We start from the raw sequence: 19780 nt of genomic DNA, 5'->3' as shown, positions 1-19780 counted from the left end.
CTAAACTACGTAAAAAGGAGTGAAAATGTAAGTTGAAAATGGCGGACTACTATAGCGCAGTAAAATAATGCGCTATAGATAAGACGCAACAATCTATAGCGCAGTAAAATACTGCGTTATAGGTGAGAGAAGACAACTACTATAGCGCAGTAAAATACTGCGCTAAAGCACTTAACGGTACCGTTACGGTTAAGTGCTTTAGCGCAGTATTTTACTGCGCTAAAGGTACTTTTGTAACATTTTTTTTGTTGGGGTATTTTGGTTCAAACAATTTTTTTGAAGGCATTTTTGTTCCGGACTCTTTTCAATGTGCATCACTATCTATTGCGCTTATTTTGCTTTCATATTTCTTTGTATTTGCGTCGAATTCCTTTTTCTTTATTTTCCTTTTCTTTTATTTTCTTTTAATTTTCTTTCCTTTTGAGCCGAGGGTCTTTTAGAAACAGTCTCTCTGCCCACAAAGGTGTAGAGATAAGATCTGCGTACATCATATCTTCCCCAGATCCCATTTGTGAAACTATACTGGATATATTGTTGTTGATGCGATATGAAGTTTAAAAAAAAAAAAGAAAAGGAAAGAGTACAACAACAACAACATACCCGGTTAGAATAATCATTTTGAAGCTTTCAGATAAAAAGAAAAGCATGACTCAAAATAATCATTTTAAAGCTCTCTCATCTTCCCAAATAAGCTGTTCAATGTACTTTTGCACAAAAAGTACATTTATTTGTATGCAATATTCTTTTCCCTCCTAAGCGCCTAAGCAATAAACTTAAATAGATGCCTCCGATCTAAGGGTTTGGTGTTTAATATATAAAAAACTTTAATTTTCGTATAATTTTGTATTGCTTGGGTAATGTATTTAGTTTTGATATACATGGTACATAATTATAATATAATCCTCTGTAAGTAATATAACTTCTTCTTTTCGTATTAAAATTCGTATAAGTTATGTGAAATTTAATATTGAAAACCAAACACTGTATCACAAAATTACACGGCAATTTGTGATTTCCATGATTCGGGATCTTGATGCATATAGATACAAATGCTCCAATGAGAGCAAGAATTTTCAGGAACATTTATTCTATATGAGATATGATATTAAATATGAATATAAGGTTTGTCACAATGTGATTAAGAGTAATTAAAGATTAAGATATCCTTATATTAGGTATTTTCTACATAAATCCATGTATTCTTATTCCATATAACAATCCTACATTATTATTAATCACACGACAACTTTTATATTATTATTTATTGTATACATAATTCATGTAACCAAAGGATGGCTTATAATATTTAGAAAATTTTGTCTCTTTCCATAACGTGTCAAACTACAATTGCTATATTTTGGCCGATTGCAGGAGCTTACCTACTTTTCACTTTGCAGACAATTATTAATTTACTATTAACATAACAAATAAACATTAGTACAAATTATAATTAAGTCACAGACTTGTTCATTTCCTACAAATACAAATTCACGAAGTTACACATTTATGAACAAAGCTTGTATTTTTCTCTCAACCTCGGATCTTCCTTTAATTCATTTTAAGGTTCTTTTTCTTTCTTTTATTTGTAGGTAATTTGGATCCAAAAAGTTTATTTCCCTGTTAATTATTCATTGCATTTTCTGATGATTGGTATAGAGTTCAATGGGTTTTGTACATTTATAATAAATGTTGTGTCTTAGGTAAGTTAGGTAAATTTACAAGTATTTAGCGTTATCATTTGTTCATGTTTGTTTGAATGTGCTTATGTCAATTCTTGATTTGATCTGAGAAGCCTTTTGTTATATCCGCATCAGCTTATTTAATATATCATGTTTCTGCATATTTGTTTTTCTTTCATATTTTGTTTAAAGAAAAACCCCTTTCTGGTAAAGAAGGGGGATTGAATTGGTTTTTCTTTTTATTCTTTCCTTTCAAGATTTAAAAAGAATCTAGTTTTTGATTGAGAAACAGATGATAAAACCAGATAAATAATTCATCTTGGTGAGTTGTATTGTGGACTTGTAATAGAACATGATACCTCTTTGGTTTGAAATTTGTTGTCATTTACATGGAAGTAACATTTATCTGTAATGACTGTTTAAGATGCATTGGTGGTATAATGGTTGTTGCCATAGTTGAAATGTGATCTTGAGATCTTGGTATCATCTTTTTTTTCTTTTTCTTTCTGTAATGGATATCGTTTTCTTTTGCTACTGGCTCTTCCTCATGATTTTACTAACTTTATAATGTACAGCTACTTGTAATTTGAACATCATTTTCTTATCTATCTCCACTTTTCCCTTTAGCGTTTAAGTTAATAATTATTAACCTCGTATTGATGTTTTCTACATGCTAGTAGTCGTAGCATTACCCCTTAGTTTCTTGTCTTTCAATTTTTGTTCCTATCTATTGCTTCTTATACTTCATTATCGTGCTATTTTGTTGTAGTTACTGTTCAGAATTCTTTGTCACGCTTTCTATCGTATTTTGCCATGGCTCTTCATTCCCATTATTTCCTTTTCCGAACTGCTTTGAACTGTTTTCCTCGAGGCTGAGGGTCTATCAGAAACAACCTCTCTACCTCCAAGGTAGGGGTAAGGTCTGCGTACGCTCTACCTTCCCCAAACCCCACTTTTTAGGATTACACTGGGTATGTTGTTGTTTTTGTTTGATGTGTTCTGAGTTCTGAGGCTCTTTTTCTTACCTCGTGATTTTCAGAGCTCTGCGACATATCACTGAAAGCAATATATTTGGGATGCAGAAAGATGTGGTTGTGCAACAGCTCTTGGCTCTTACACGCCTCTGATTTTCCATCTGCATTGGGGTTATTCTGTTTTCTATATGATGATTTCAAATTTGCATCTCATAGAACATTTAAGTTCTCGTGCCAGATGCACAATGAAGAAACAGTGCTTAAGAATCCTGTCGTGCTGAAGCATGGCCTTGTTGCAGACGGTTGAACACTGAAACAAGGCCTCCTGCCCATAAAAAGAGAATTATCGTATTAGCAGGAGAGTTGTTTATAGTATAAAGTAGGGTTGTTGGTTGAAAATGGAGAAGAAAGGAAATATATTGATGCAAAAATATGAATTGGGGAGATTATTAGGTCAAGGAAACTTTGGTAAGGTTTATTATGGAAGGAATCTGAAAAGCGCACAGAGTGTAGCCATCAAGGTAATTGATAAAGAGAAGGTTCAGAAGGCTGGACTGATAGAACAGACCAAGCGAGAGATATCTGTTATGGCACTGGTCAAACATCCACATGTTGTGCAGCTATACGAGGTCATGGCAACTAAGACTAAGATTTACTTTGTGATCGAACATGCCAAAGGCGGCGAGCTTTTCAAAAAACTGGCAAAGGGGAGGCTCAAGGAAGATGTTGCTAGAAAGTTCTTTCAGCAACTGATCAGTGCCGTTGAATTTTGCCACAGCCGAGATGTTTATCACCGTGATCTTAAACCAGAAAATCTCCTGCTGGATGAGAATGGAAACCTAAAGGTGTCAGACTTTGGATTGAGTGCATTGGCTGAGTCTAAGCGGCAAGATGGGTTACTCCACACAACGTGCGGTACACCAGCATATGTTGCTCCTGAGGTGATTGGTAGAAAAGGATATGATGGTGCCAAAGCTGACATCTGGTCTTGTGGGGTGATCTTGTTTGTCCTTTTGGCTGGTTATCTTCCATTCCAAGACTCAAATCTTATGAATATGTATAGGAAGATAAGCAGGGCGGAGTACAAATGCCCTAATTGGTTCCCACTGGAAGTGCGTAAACTTCTCTCTAGGATCCTCGACCCAAACCCTCATACAAGGATTTCGATAACTAAAATCAAGGAAAGCTCCTGGTTTAAGAAAGGATCTGATTCCAGACATGTGAGAACCAAACAAGTAGTGAACCAAAATGTTATTGGAGATGGCGATGCTGTTTCCAGTTCAAATTTGGACAATAGTACCTCCTCCTCTGGATCCGACAGCAAGCTAGAGTTGGCAAAACCTGCAAACATTAATGCATTTGATATCATCTCTCTTTCAAGCGGGTTTGACTTGTCTGGTTTATTCATAAGAAATGATCAAAAGGAGGAACTGCAATTCACATCAGTGAAGCCTGCCCCAGTCATCATATCGAAGCTTGAGGAAGTTGGCAGGAATCTGAACCTAGAAATAGCGAAGAAAGAAGGTGGATTTTTGAGATTAGAGGGATTAAATGGGAGCAGATATGGAACTCTGTGCATTGATGTGCAAATATTTGAAATTACTGAATCTTATTACTTGGTTGAGCTGAGAAGGTCATGTGGTGATGCGATTGAGTACCAAAACATGTTAACACAAGCTATCAAACCAGCTCTTGAGGAAATTGTTTGGGCTTGGCAAGGTGTGCAATCTCATCATTAGTAAGTAGAATCACTGAAAAAGAGCTTCGGATTCTCAGATGCTCACTCTGTCGGTTGATCATACTTTGTGTTAGTATTTAAACTAATTTTGTCTGTTTGGTGTGCTAGTTCTAATTGTCATTTTAACTATATATCAGCCTGTTTTCAGCACCTGTCTAAGAAGCATATTACTGTAAACTTCAACTTATTTCACCAGAGTTGTCTACCCTCTCTATTACGTTGCTTCAGTTCATGAATATTTCTGCCTTATGCAATCTCCAAAAAATGCTGCAACAGTAATGATCAGTTCTAATTTTCAAGGTTGCATGGGTTAAATTGTGGTAGTTGTCTTCTATTTCTATTTGGAAATTTGTTCTCAAGAACATACAGAACCTGAAAGTATCAGTCGAACAGCAACAGGGTATGTCTATTCTACTAGCCAAATCATAGTGTAGTTTAATCCTTTGGTCCATGATTTAGTGGTGGGAGCTCCTTGTATTAACTTTGACAAAATACAGATACTTTGTCATAGAGATTACCTCAACTTGTTGGCTAGATGCTTGAGGAATTGTTTCTCAAAAAATAGACAAACCTGAATAATGTTCTATATTTGTTTCTGGATTTATTAGAAAGGGATATATGAAGTTCGTGCTGTTTTACTGTTCGTCCAATTTGCTTACTTTCTCTCCTCTCTTGCAGTTGTCAGTCTCAATCCTCCTTGTTTGGACTTTATATACTTATTGGAATTTTAGGTGAAAATTCAAGTCAAATGTAATTGAATCGAGTGTGTGCTCTATCAGTTTCGAGTTTTTACTCTACGTAGAAGTGCAAAGTTCATTATTTATCAACTAATGCTACATAAAGAATGCAATAAAATTCTAGCACCAGCCTCCAAGATAACATAAATTGACATCTCTGGGCCTGTTCAATCAAATAATGAGAAGGATTTCAAATGGAGCATTGTTCAAGTGTGCTCTGTAGGCTTGTTAGTAATATCGTAATGAAAGGAACATAGGAGTTTGTCGCTAGGTGTTTGACCAAATAGGATAGTCCAGTTCCTATAGAACTTATCACTAAAATGCCCCTAGAGGGGGAATGTAGGATATTACACTTGGATTTCAAATTCAAACTCCACTAGTATGTGCTTGTGCTTGAAGTTTATTAAATTGTACAGCACTGTATGTTGGACCCTTTTTGTGTTCCTAATTATGAGATTTGATAGTTTCCCGTTAGGAAAAGAGAACAAAGAAAAAGAAGAATTCCATTTTTGTGGGTCTGATTTTCCATCTCTTTGAAGTTTCCTTTGTCTATAAAGCAGACAGGAATAAAGGGAAGAAGAAGAAAAGATGAAAATTAAAGAAAAGAAGCTGGACTCACCTTTTTTCTTCTTCTTTTTTCTTAAAATTATAAATATTAGTAGTAGGAAAAGTAAGAAGTACTCCCTCTGTTTCAATTTATGTGAATCTATTTCCTTTTTAATCCGTGTCAAAATGAATCTCTTTCCTAATTTGGAAACAAATTCACTTTATTAAATGATTTACAGCCACATAAATATTCAAGACTTATTTTGAATCACAAGTTTCAAAAATCTTCACTCTTTCTTAAATGTCGTGCCCAGTCAAATGGATTCACATAAATTGAAACGGACGGAAAGATATAAAGTATTTTACTAAAATTTATATGGCATGACATGGTATGAAAGGTCAATTAGAGTAATTGAGTCAATAAAATAAATAAAATAATAGTCTTTTCTTGTGTGGGGTTGGTGGGGCAGGTGTGGTTGGGGAGTGGGTTGGAGGTGGTTGGTGAAATGCTACTTGTGGGACTTGTTTTCCCTACTTTTATTAAGAAAATCTTTAGGAACTTGTTTTCCTAAAGAAAAAAATTCAATTTTTTTTTTACCAAATGAGGTCCGTACCGAACACACCTAAGTGTGTGCAACATTCAAAATATAGCGTTTTAGCATATAAATATGTGATCGTCATATGAGTGTATATAAGTAAATGAAAGAATTGAAAGAAAATAAGCCTACTGTATGGCAGTAAGTTTCAGAATGAGGAACAAAATCATTTATGGCTTCTCTTAAAGCATACAACAAAATTATTAGCAAGAAACCAAGTGAACACAACCAATGTTCCATTGTATTTTTGTTATGATGAACCCCTCTTATGGACACCAATGTCGACCACATATATACTTTCTCGACAATATTTTTTATTTTTTTTTTCAGTTGGGTTACGATAGGATATTTAAATAAACTCCCTGTCTCCACTTATGGAAGGTCCATAATAAATTGTGTTTTCGTGCTGGTTTCAAGTTGATGAAAGAAATGAAAAGATGGAATATTTTATTTTTTTATGCACTGGCGAATAAAATCCTTTTTTCCAAAATTATTTCCTTCACATAAAATGGGACAAAGGGATAGTAAAATGCCACTTAAGACTTGGGTACGTTAAGCTTTCGTTAGTGGGTTCTGCAGGCGAGCCCACCTATACATGGTCCTATACTATCACAAAGAAGTAGCATGTGTAGTAAGTATTTCATCTCTATATGGTTAGATTGTTGAATTCGTGTATGTAAATATATATATATATATATATATATATATATATATATATATATATATATATAAAAAGTAATTGTCAGAAGTTGCAATTAATTATCAATGATATTTAACTAGTTTAGGCAGCAAAATGTATGAGGTAATACAAAATGTCGCAACAACAGTGAAAATAAACTATGCATGCAATTCAATAAAACTTGGTTTGACTATATAATATAAGTATACAAATATCAGAATTTTTGGCCGAAGTAATCTCTTATTTAAATGAATTTATCAAAATAATATATTTTTTTTAAAAAATTACAGAACTAGAATAAGCGTATTCCGCAGTAACGTATTAGGCATTATTTTATTCAAAAAATGTAACGGCAAAAAAAATTTAGTACTTGACGGTGATAAAGGATAATACGTACTTGTGAGTAACGTTTTATCCTTAATACGAATCGGTAGTAACTCTAAGAATTCAGGCACGAACAAATTTTGTAGCAAATCTGACATTGATTGATTTTAAAGTTCAAACCCACAGCCATTTACTTGCCAGATGTAAGAATCGATAAGAACGTTTCTGCCGCTTATCTAGTGAGTGAGTTTCATCATTTGGTTTCGAAAGAATCAGATACATCACTTTTATTATAATGATTTTACTTGCAAACCAATTAGTAAAACGAGCTGTGCATTTGATGATGAGTTCATAATGCTTAACTTTTAAATCATGGCTCCGCCTATGTTTAGAACATATTATGTATATGGTGTTCGAGAGTGTTCCTTTATTTGGAAAGTTTATACACTTGAGAAAAAAATTTACTATTAATTTATTCTTAACTATAGATATTTAAGAATATAATATTTATCCAATCGATTATAGATGTAGACAAAAAACTCAATTTTTGCATGACAATCTTTATTGGTTTTGTAAGTGTGATATCTCACTTATATGCGTCACAGAAAACATGTACATTAGCAATGCATATTTTATCATTGAATTGTAATTCACTTTAAAATAATGATGACAATTGATATGTCATGTATAAGCAATGAAACACATCTAATATGTACTTAGGAACATTAAAAATTGGTCTTAAGAGATTCACTCCAATTCAATTTACGTATTTTATTAAAAAATCGCTTTTAAAATTCGTTTTTATATTTAAAACTATTTTTTTATTCCGACATATAACATAGCAGGTTTAAAGTTATGTAAGAAATATTATAATATATTTATTAAAACCACAAAATTTACAAGTTTTTTTTTTAAAAAAAATTCGTATCTAATTAAATTAATACAGATAAAATGAAATATTACGTATTTATCTTTTTTATAACTTTTAGCCCGCACTGTCATAAGTTTAATGGATGAAAGTGATCTATCTCATTCTTCTGAAACCAAAATATTAAACTCACCACGGATCATCCGTAAACGTTATCAAGTAATACGTTTAAAAAGTCAACTCCTGCTATAACTTTATAATCAATCATTGTCAGATTTCGTAAAAAAGTTGTCTTCGTTACTCTCAGTTATGTATTAAGGGTACAACATTACTCACAAGTACGTATTATCCTTTAACACCGTCAACCACTAACTTTTTTTACCGTTAGGTTTTTTGAATAAAATAATGTCTAATACGTTACTGCGAAATACGTTTATTCTAGTTCTGTAAATTTAAAAAAAAAAACATATTATTTTGATGAATTGGTTTAAATAATGACTGACTTCAGTCAAAAGTTACACTACCTCGGTTGTTACCTGGCCAGTTGTGTTAAAAAGAACAAAGAATAATGTTTTTATTTTTAGGCTACGGCGTGTCAAATGTGGAAAACAAACTGAGTAATGTTTGGGCAAGTATTTTCAGCTGTCCTCTTCAAGAAGCAAAGAAGATAAAAAGGGCAAAAAAGATCCGTATTTTCATTGGAATGGAATCCACTGAGTTTTCTATAGATTGGTCTAACGGCACCAGAAAACAAAAAGAAATAGAAAAAAGAAAGACTCTAACAAGCTAATCCAAATACTTATGCAGTGTGTGTAATTATTTGATGGGGAGTGCTGGTACAATTCTCTTATTATTATTAGTTGCTTTCAACTGAGTATTGGTGCTTTATTCTATTTATGAATATGATTGGCCAATGTAGTCCACTAGACTCAAAGGGAAATTATGCCAGCAATTCATCAAAGGATAGGGTATATGTCCTCTCTCTTAAAGGTGATTATGACATTACCCTAAAGCTTATGGAGCTATATATATACCCATACCCTTGGACCAACCTAAAGTCTCTTCTTGATACCTTGCTATTAATAAATTCTTGATCTCCTTTCTTTTTCCTTTTTTTCATTCACCATCCTAAATTTATGGGCCCAACAACATACCCATTTTAATTCTAAAAGTACGGTATGGGAAGGGTGATGTGTACACAACCTAACCGCTGCCTTGTGACGACAGAGGGATTGTTATCGATAGACCCTCGACTCAGAAAAAACATAGACAAATCAAGTATGGAAATGAAAAAGCCACGCTGAGAATAATGGAGAAGAAAACAGTAACAACCACAAATAATAAGATAACCAAAGCAAAGAAAACAACATAAAATGAGAGAATCGAAGAATGAGATAATAGAAGAGTAATAACAATAATACTAATAAGAACTCAATTTAGCATGCCAATTTACTGGCCCGATTAACTTAAATTCGCTTCGAGTAATTAGCTAGGTTCACTAAGTTGGGAAAAGGCTCTTTCCCTATCAAAAGTTTTCAGTTTCTAAGTGAGACGAATATTTTTGTTTTATTAACAATCAGAGCAGAGCTATCAATATCATGTCAATCTTATCCTCAGGATCACTCCAAGTGTTGCTCTTTAGTACATGGGTTTTTAAAGGATAAGAGCTCTAATAAAGTGAATTACTTTTCTTCCTTAAGTTTTCAGGTAAGGACAAATTCACATATCTGACTTTTCCTTACTTCTGTTTAAATTATGAAACGTTTCAATTAATTAACAATATCAAATTACCTTTGCCTTCAAATATATGAGGTGGCCGAGGAGGTCTGTTGGGGTAGGGAAAGAGGTTAGGAGAGTGATTTTTGTACTGTCTTCGTCCATTTCATGTGACACCGCCTCATTAGTCACAAACTTAATTTATGACATAACTTTAATGTGTATATTGCATAAGTAGTTAAGGAAAGATACTACGTACTTATAGCTGAAAGATCAGAATAAACAGAAAATATGTATCAAAACTTAAAGTTAGTAAGTATTTAGAATTCTTAAAAACTAGTGAAAGTTACGTTGTATAACGAAAATAAAAAGGAGTGTCATACATATTGGATATGCAAATAACAATTAAAATGCAAGCAAAAAGAATAGATTTCTTACAAGCTCTAGGCATGCCATTACTTTTGGCCAATTAAAGGTCAAAGCATTTGGAGTAGAGCCACTTGGGGTACCCTCACATAAATGTCAACTGGTTCTCCATTCATGCAAATGGATTAATTGGACCTTTAATTTGAACAGAAGAAAACGATCCTATAAAAAAAAATTGTATGTTATTTTCAGATTTTTTATGTATAAAAATAAAGATCTAATTTAAAAATAATAAAAAATAAAAACAAATTTATAATTGAAGGAATGTGTAGATATTTTTTAAGTATTTAATTTTCTGTGTGTGTGGACGATGTACTATGTTGTGAAATTATTGGAGGCTGGAGCGGGCCAACTCTTAATGGGCACAAATTTTGGATGTATGGCTTTTATGTACATTGGACTTTGCTTTATACCATACAAAAAGCAGTTCTGGAAAGGGAAGTAACCTCACAAGATACATGTCAAACCTGAATTTCTTCTTTTTGTTTTCTCCTTCTCTTTTGATTCTCATTTTTTCTTTAGTCATCCAACGAGAAGGTGCCCGTCGTCGTCTGACCAGCATTAGGGTTAAAGACTAACAAAGCGGAGAAAAGAAAGGGAAAGAATGAACAGCTAGCTTCTTATTCTCTTCGCGAGAACGTCTATCAAATTGTATGTCCGTAGAAGAATTTGTTGGATCTTTACAAACGTAACTTAATATCTGATTTTGATGCCCTCAGTCCTCTTTAGTAGGGAGTGGGTGGGTGTGAGATGTTGAAATACACTAGCGGCAACTTGTACTATATTCTCACATCATACTAAATAGTTTAGATAGAATTGTATTAATAGGAATTGGCCACTAGGCTTTTGGCCCTTTAATGTCTAACTCAATTTGAGAGTGACAAATCAACGATCCCATCCCATCACAGCCTGATGAGGACCAGTCATAGTCCCCACTAAGTGAAATCTAAAAGTATTGGGAGTATGGGGACATTAAACTAACACTCATTATGTGGGATTGGGCTCCTCTCCATTTCCCTTCTCTCCATTTTCCCCAAGTTCTATCTCTGACAGACACACTAAGATAAAATTAATTAAGATTTAATTGACTAAAACAAGGCCCTAACCATGATTACATAATTAATAACTTATCCATAATTATATTAGAATAATTTTCTCTCTCTTTCTATTTAATTTTCCTACCCAATAAAATATCTTTTCTGATTTATCCGATTATTTTTTGACACTTAATTTTTTCCCCTAATAGACCCAATATTCAATTGGTGATATTTTCCATTTTTTCAATTATGATGCTTACTAATTTACATAATATAGACCCACCCCATTATTCAATTTGCAATCGATATTTTCGAAAGAAATGCCTATATTCCTAAAATACCACCATTAAAGATTTGTCATGATTATAAAAAAAGATGGAATATTAAAATAGGAAGAGAGAAAAAATTATTCTAATATAATTATGGAAAAGTTATTAATTATGTAATCATGGTTAGGGCCTTATTTTAGTCAATTAAATCTTAGCCATTAATTCTAACCCATGCCATGTGTCTCTAATCCAAGATAGAACTTGGGGAAAATGGAGAGAAGGGAAATGGAGAGGAGCCCAATCCCATTATGTGCATATTTTATCCAAATAATAAATCACGTCGTCATTGGAATTGCATTAAGATTAAAGTTATGTGGGGATTCAGGGGCAGACCATATGATTGAGTTTAAGAAAATGCTTTAATTTCATTTTTTTGTCTGCGGCCTAATCATATACGCTTCAAAAGCACACATAAAATGATCGGGGGTTTAAGGGTTTTCTTGAAACCTATCGATTAATACAGTTCTAACTATAATTATGTTTCTTATTTTATAGTTATGTATCGTATTTTCTAAGAGAAACTTATTATACAATTAGGAGCATGCTCAAATACAAATATACATGCTGGATTAAGATTAAACTCATATAAACAAGTTTCAACTGTATAAATTATTAAATTCGTATAATTATTCGGTGTTTGCACTGATGGAAGTAGCAAGATCTCTCAGAAAATAGATTATGCTACAAGAAGTTCTATTCGTACTTTACATTGATAAATATTAAAGTTACGTATTCACAGCCAAGTCAGTCATCCCTCAATATTGTTATGTCTTCTTTCTAGTGGAAGTGTATAAAAAAAAATTTAATTAGTTAACAAAAAATAATTCAAGAACTCGTCTTCAGACCATGGAAAAACTTTGAAATATGTTTTACATCATTGTACTATTTCACCGTCTAAATTGTTAATTGATATAAATGCTCCACGTCTACTTTTGATATTTTTGGTGAGGCTTTGGATTCGTGCAGTATTATTATTGCTATTCTTTTGAGTCATCGGGACATGTCTCGGTTGATTATTTTATTCTGTCATAGAGATTTCATAGACATTGTACGTAGTTATTATTTTTGGATTGTATTTCTATGACTAGACATATGACATGCATGAATGAAACTCTTTACCTTGTGCTTTTTTGAAAAATAAAGTAGTTGATTTAAAAATTGTATTCATACTTTGGTTTAAAATTATTCAAACGATGACATTTTGTTTTGAAAAGACTTCTGCGTGTATTCATTAAGCATATAGATGAATTTTCTTGTATGAACGGATTCTCTCAGACCACGTAGAGCTTTGGAGGCCAGTCATGTAAATTTGAGGCATGACACATAGGCTGAGAGCTTCGCATGCCGTTAGAAACTCTGTTAATGCGTGAAGGAAGGTCAAAATTAGATGAGTTTTTAAATGGAGATGATAAGGAAAGATTTTTCTTTGATGGGGCTAACGATTGGTATTTCTGAACTTGAAGATGATCATTTTGATTTTTTTTTTTTAAAGACCAATCCTTTTAGGTTATTAACTTAGCTATAGGTGTGAACCTCCCCATGATAGTTCACATTTCCAGTTGCATGACGAGGACAAACGAGTTTTGATGAAGGGGAGTGGAGTGTTGCTTTGATATGGTCTAAGTATGTGAGTTTATTGGCAGAGGATAGTGGGGGAGGTGGTACTCGTTATATTTGGTAGGTTAGTTGTCGGTTGCTCATTGACTAACTGTGTTGTGAATTTGGTGGGTCTGGAGATGGAGATTGTAGGACCTCTGGTAGTCCAAAATAAATCTATTGAAAGCATGTAGTGAGAAGTTAAAGAAAAAAGTTTTACAGAAAGGTTTTTTCCTTTTTCAAAAATAGTGCAGTATGGAAACATATCGAATAACTCCTCCGGGTGATACTAGTGATGAACAATTAAGAATGAAAATAAGTACAATTGTATCAAACGTTGTACAACGTCAGTTTGAAAATAAAAAGTAACAAAAGTAAGTAGGTGTTTGGATATGCGATTTCATCTTATGAAATCTCAAATCATCAAAAAAGGCATAATTTGAGATTAAATCATGATTTCAAAAATATAAATATAAAATTTGACCATATATTTATATTTTTTGAAAAAAAGATCATAAATTGGTATATATTTATCAATCATGTTTACCAACCATAAGTTGGTAGATATATCGTTTGCACTTACGTGAGAGATTATATTAAAGAAGTTACATTACTATTCATGTTAAATTTTCCGCTTTATCAACTAAAGTTTGATCAATTGATGTTGATTTTTAGAAAGGCATAAGAATGCATTAATTTTATTATTAACTGCATTTACTCATTCTTGGTATGATTGTATAAGCTAATGAAATTTTTTATACGATTTTCACAACTTGTGCTTTATGTTTATAAAAAAACCTAACTTAAGAATCAAAATCAGATGCCTAAACATGATTTCATATCATGAGATGAAATCATGTCCAAACGGTTCCTAAATATCCTAATCACTGCGAACAAGATTGGTAGCTCACCTCTCGAAAGTCAACACTACAACAAACTCTCATCCACAAACTCCACCGGTACTCAATGATAACCCCCAAACTACACCTTAATAATGGTTCACATTATCGTGGTCAAATATAGAACGTAACGAGGTAAGGGTCAAATCATGTAGAAAATTTTGGAAGTCGTAAGAAAGATGTAATCGTGTATGATTAATCGACTAACTTAACTATTACTCGAATTGAAAGTTGTTTTGTATATTTAAACTAAGAATTGAAAGCAACAATTAACTAAGCAAGTAGAAAACAGGGTGATTAGCTGAAGGATATGAATTAAGTTCTAGGATTAATTCACTTACCTATGTGTAATTTCAATTGGATAACCTAAATTAGGCTTGATATATGGAATTGGTATAATTATGGTCATGAATATCATAAACACCCACTCAATATTTCTAAATACTGTGTGATCTAACTCTATTTCACGTCCTCAAGTTGAATGAATCGAAATTAGGCCAACTGATTGGTGACCAAAGTTGGGTAATTGCTATCTCTAGCCCAAACCGTTAATTAAGAAACATCAATCTCTTGATCCTTAGTTCTTCTTTCTCAAGCAAGAAACTTAGGCAATTAGGGCATGATCTATAATTGTAACCACTGACTCACAGATTAAGCATGTAATTAGCTAAATACCTATTATTTCAATCATAATCAAGCATTTAATTAGTTACCCAGGAATCACACACTAGGGCTAGTTTGAAACCCTAGAATCTAAGTTAGCTACTCATAATAATAGAAAAAGAACGAGAAATTAAAAAGGGAATAAATATAATTATATTAAATAAAAAAACTTGCAAACTCTTACTATCTTCCACTTGTTTCTTTCCAAAATATTAAAACAGAGCCTTCTACACTTGGACAAACGCCGAAAGAATGAGAAAAAAAAAGCCTAAACTTCAATATATATTCCGTCATAATTTTGAATAAAAATGTCTCGCCTTGGTATTTCGTGTCGACGAACATAGTTCATGTCCACGAATGTATGGTTCGATTATTGTAATCGTGGAGCAATTTGTGCCCACTAAAAAAACCATGGAGTGAGGCAGCAACTCATCTCAGCCATTTTGTCTTATTCAAGTTTGTGGCCATGAATTCTCAACAATTTTCTTTTCAAGTTTGCGCCGTTTGCGGCCACAAACACAGTTCGCGTCCACTAACTCTTACGGTTTCTTCTCTTGTCTTCATTCAAATTTCAATCTTCAATATCAACTCCGATCTACCTCAATTTTCTCCTTTTTATCATATAATCAGGTCTTCACTTTGTTTTACCTGAACTCCAACAAAATAAGTTTGTTTAGGATATTAAATCACCCTTAAGAAAGTGTGAATAAAAAAAAAAAAGGTATGAATAAGTCGGTAATTTACCAACTTATCACTCGACAAATTGTGTTTAAGACCATCATCAAATAAACATGATATATAACACGAGAAAGAGAGTTACTGATCTTGCCTATGCCAATAATTTCACCTTTTATGTTATTACCGAAAGTCACGCTCCCTCCCTAGAAAGCTGTCAATGAGAGAAAAAATTTCTTGTTTCCAGTCATATATCTTGAGTAACCACTATTTAGATACCGGAGTTGGTTGCTTTCTCTCACTTTAGCCTGCAAAAAAATTAGAGGTTAGACTTAGAAACTCATACCAGATTTGATCCCTTTCGTTGAGTAAAAAGATAAAATATATGTCGTTTAGTATAGCGTAGCATCACATACTTCCTATTTTCTCAAATGTCTTAGCTATGTCTATGCATTCATTTTATACTTTCTAGTGTTACCACAACGTGTGCACACTTATTCTTAGCCATATCTACATCTTTACTCTTGAAATCTCATTTAGACAAGGGTTCGCATATCCAAATCTATTTTTATTTCTATTATGATGTTCATACCACAAGTTTAGTGCCTCATAGGACCTATTTCATTTGAACATTCTAGAAAGTCCAAAATTAGCTTTGTTCACATCTTTTTTTTGGTGAAAGGAAAGAGTATTATTAATCACCAGAACAACATTTACAATGTAGTATACTTCCATCAATGCAAAAATTAAGAGAACAGAGGCATCCCTCCTTCTCACTCCTTCTCAGTATACTATAGCTATTTACCTAACACTATGAAATACCAAACAAACTATCTATCCATTTCCTACCTAGTCTTCAATCTTTCACAAAGCACTCATGGTATAGGAACCTTGCAATTCCGCACAACATCATTTCTTGCTCTCCAGATATTGTAAATCAGTCGCACTATTGTGGCAGTGATGAGCTCCCTATTGTTACTCCCTTTCCTTGCTCTGTTCAAAGATTCTTCATAGCCCCTACACTGGCTAGTTTGTGATTCTTAAACCAAGCCACTCCATCATTTGGTCTACACACTGTCTAGAGAAGACACATTCAAAGTAGAGATGCTGTAAGTTCTCACTTGCATTATCACATAGCACACATTTGTCCTCATTGATCAACCCCTATTATCACAATCTATCCCTTGTTAGTAGCCTACCATGTGCTACTAACCAACTAATAAAACAGTGCTTAGGGACATTGACTCTACTCCAAACCCATCTGCTCCCTTTCCACATTGTCATGTTGCCCTTTCTCCAAGTGTATCCACTTTTAATGGAATACTTCCCCCCAGGCTTTAACCAATAATTTCCTACGTATCCCTATTGATATTTGCTATTTGCTCTTTATGCTGCATATCTTCCTCTAATACCAACAACAATCCTTAGGAGGATTATAGTCCCACTAGTTTTGTCCCTTCAGGTACACATGATCAATCCACTTCACCCAAAGGTTATCTGCCTTTTGTGCCACATTCCATACATATTTGGGTATTGCAGCCTCATACCATACCATACTATCCAGTACCCTAGTCCTCCCATCCTTCTAGGTCTACATACTAAATCTCATGCTACTAGAGGAACTTTATTACTGACTTTCTTGCCATCCCAAAGAAAATTTCTACACATTGCCACCAGTTTCTTCATGACTTTTTTTTTTTTGGTAAAATGAATATAGAGGCCCATTATACATGTAACTGCTGCAATACAGAGTTTATTAGTTGAACTCTGCCTATGTAAGATAAATGTCTAGAGCTCCAAGTTCTGATTCTTGCCCCCATCTTAACAATAAGCACTTCACAGTCTATAGCATTGATCTTGTTAGCAGATACTGGTACACCCAAGTATCGAAATGGCAACGTCCCTTTTTGATACCCTGTCACATTGCATATGTCCTCCAGCACCCTTTGGTCCATATTAGCACTAAATATGTTTGATTTTTCAGCATTAGCTTGTAGCCTAGAAGCATTGGAAAATGTCTTAAGACCCTTGGCAGTAGCATCACAGATTGATAGTCACCTTTACAAAATAGTAACATGCTATCTGCAAAACACATATGGTTCAACTTCATGCTCCTACATTTGGTATGATATCCAAAGTTAGGCATCTCACCCACCCTCTTAAGTATTCTAGACAGATACTCCATGCAAATAACAAAGAGCAAGGGGGAAATGGAGTCCCCTTGTCTTAGTCCTCTCTTGCCTTAAATACAACCTACAACTCCACCATTCATTGCAATGCTATAGTGAGTAATACTCACACATTGCATTACCCAGTAAACAAATTTATTTAGGAAGTTCAAGGTTTCTAACATTTCCTGAACAAACTCCCATTTTATGGAGTTATAAGCCTTCTTAAGATCAATCTCAAGTAGGAAGCTCTTAGTAGTGTTCTTCCTCTTATATAACCTCACTAGGTCCTAAAAAATAATAATTTTTTGAACTATGGTCCTTCCTTCTATGAATGCACTTTGATTGTCAGATATGATAGATGCTTTGTGACCTCCTCAACCTATTGCACAGGACCTTAGAAATAACGTTATAGACTGTATTGCAACAAGCAATAGGTCTATAGTCTCCCACCCCTATCATATGTTTCCCCTTAGGTATCACAGTAATAAGAGTTGTGTTCAAGGCTTTTATCATTCTCTCTGCCTTGAAGAAGTCCTGCACTGCACCAGCCACATCTGCACCCACCGCTTCCCAGCTATCCCAGCAAAATCGACTACTATACCCATCAAGACCAGGTGCTTTGTCCCCACAGATTGCCCACAGTGCTTGTTTGATCTCCTCTGCAGTAACTGGCATTTCAAGTTCATTTCTCTACACATCCTGCACCACATCTCCCTGTCTAACCAGTTCTATATTCACATCATCTCTCCTATCCAATTTGGAACCTAACAATTGAAAATAAAACCTAACCAGTTCTTTGTTCAAATTCTCTTGAAGACATTTGATCTTTTCACATTGATTATATAGATCATCCTTTGTCTTTTCTAGATCATCCTAAGGAGTAATCTAAATCTCACTAACAATGCATTTTTCCTTGAATGTAACTTTCTTTTGGTTTTTAAATTTTCAATTCTAGAGTTAATTCAACAGATTTCAAGTCAAGAATTCATTTCTGCGGATTTTGTTTGCTTTCTCAAGTTCAACCTTATTCATTTTAATACTTATAGTCAAACTTCTAACTTGCGAAAACAATTACCATTTTCTATTTTTGAGCATTTAAACTTTGAAATTCATCAATCAAGATTAGCATCAAGACGATCAGTTTCTTCTTTAAAAATGCGTGAAATAATTTTTTAAATTTAATGGAGTAATATTTACCTCAGTAGATTCTTCTTCAACTTTTGGTTTACTAATTGTCGTCCTCTTCATTGATTTAATCTTCAAATTTTTCACTGAAACGGTCTTCTTAGGCTATTAACATTGCCAGATCAAGGCTTTCTCATATGATGTTTTTGGATCTTGGAACGCTCTGAGACTCATTCTCCGTGTTATTCCTTCTTATTTTCTCTTTGCTTTGTCCATTCAGCTTTTTACGTTAGACGGTATTTTGATTATGTCCATTTTTTCATATTAGAAATATTCATCAAACTGAGACTTGTTAATCACCTTAGGCTTGCTTAAGTTGCCTTTCTTTGGAAGGTTTTTTTCCCTTTTTATAAATTTTCTTGAACTTTCTAGTCAAGGGATTCATGTAATAATTATCAATATCTAAGTCATCATTATTAGTAGCCTTCAGGACTAAGTTTTTGCCCTTCTTTGATTCCTTTTTGGCTAAAGATATTAATAAGACAAAATGCCTTCTACGTTTTGATGATTGACAAACTGCTGGAGAAATAGAGAGAGACCTGGTTTGCAATCTGCTCTCTCGCAATACGTCGTACGGTCAACAACAACTGCTGATGTAAATTTTGCGCACAATCAGTATAGCAGTGTTGCCACCCATGCTTTAAGTCAAACATGGGATGAGTGGTCTCTATCTCACCCACATGTTCCCCAATATATATACAACTTGTTCCAACATATTGCGTATCACTTGAAAACCTAAACAATCTTGTGCAAATCCTTGCCGCCACAAGTTCTCAAGTACTCTCAAGAACCAAGCCACTTACAAGCTGAAGGACCTGATCCAGACAACAGATTATGTCTATGTTCTTTAGGTTATTGTGAGTCTTTGTTCATTTGTTCTTTAAACTGTAAACCCACTCTTCTTTCAAAAAGTTGTTGTAGGTAGCTTAAATTCTAAGTAGT

At 33.7% G+C, this 19780-nt stretch overlaps 1 protein-coding gene and 1 long non-coding RNA gene across 4 annotated transcripts; one reads left to right on the top strand and one right to left on the bottom strand.

Annotated features, from left to right (window-relative positions):
* Positions 1–1398: 1398 nt before the first annotated feature.
* LOC132053483 (CBL-interacting protein kinase 18-like) lies at positions 1399–4627 on the top strand. Of its 3 annotated transcripts, none has more exons than XM_059445536.1 (2): positions 1399–1563; positions 2719–4627. In XM_059445536.1, exon 2 carries the CDS (start codon positions 3052–3054, stop codon positions 4390–4392), a length of 1341 nt encoding a protein of 446 aa, XP_059301519.1. In that variant the 5' UTR covers positions 1399–1563; positions 2719–3051; the 3' UTR covers positions 4393–4627. The 3 variants fall into 3 exon arrangements, with proteins under 3 accessions (XP_059301519.1, XP_059301535.1, XP_059301527.1); XM_059445552.1 differs by having other exon boundaries at positions 1399–1585; XM_059445544.1 differs by having other exon boundaries at positions 1399–1589.
* Positions 4628–14943: 10316 nt separating this feature from the next.
* LOC132053479 (uncharacterized) lies at positions 14944–19393 on the bottom strand. Its single transcript, XR_009414126.1, has 3 exons — positions 18851–19393; positions 15655–15790; positions 14944–15455 (listed from the first exon to the last, which is right to left on the bottom strand). It is a non-coding gene; the product is annotated as an uncharacterized LOC132053479 (long non-coding RNA).
* Between the last annotated feature and the right edge of the window lie 387 nt (positions 19394–19780).

Source organism: Lycium ferocissimum, chromosome 1, assembly GCF_029784015.1.
Source record: "Lycium ferocissimum isolate CSIRO_LF1 chromosome 1, AGI_CSIRO_Lferr_CH_V1, whole genome shotgun sequence".
Taxonomy (NCBI): Eukaryota; Viridiplantae; Streptophyta; class Magnoliopsida; order Solanales; family Solanaceae; genus Lycium; species Lycium ferocissimum.
This window is presented reverse-complemented; position numbering and strand designations above follow the sequence as displayed.

Coding starts and splice junctions, on each gene's coding strand:
- LOC132053483 (XM_059445536.1), top strand. CDS start 3,052: ATGGAGAAGAAAGGAAATATATTGATGCAAAAATATGAATTGGGGAGA.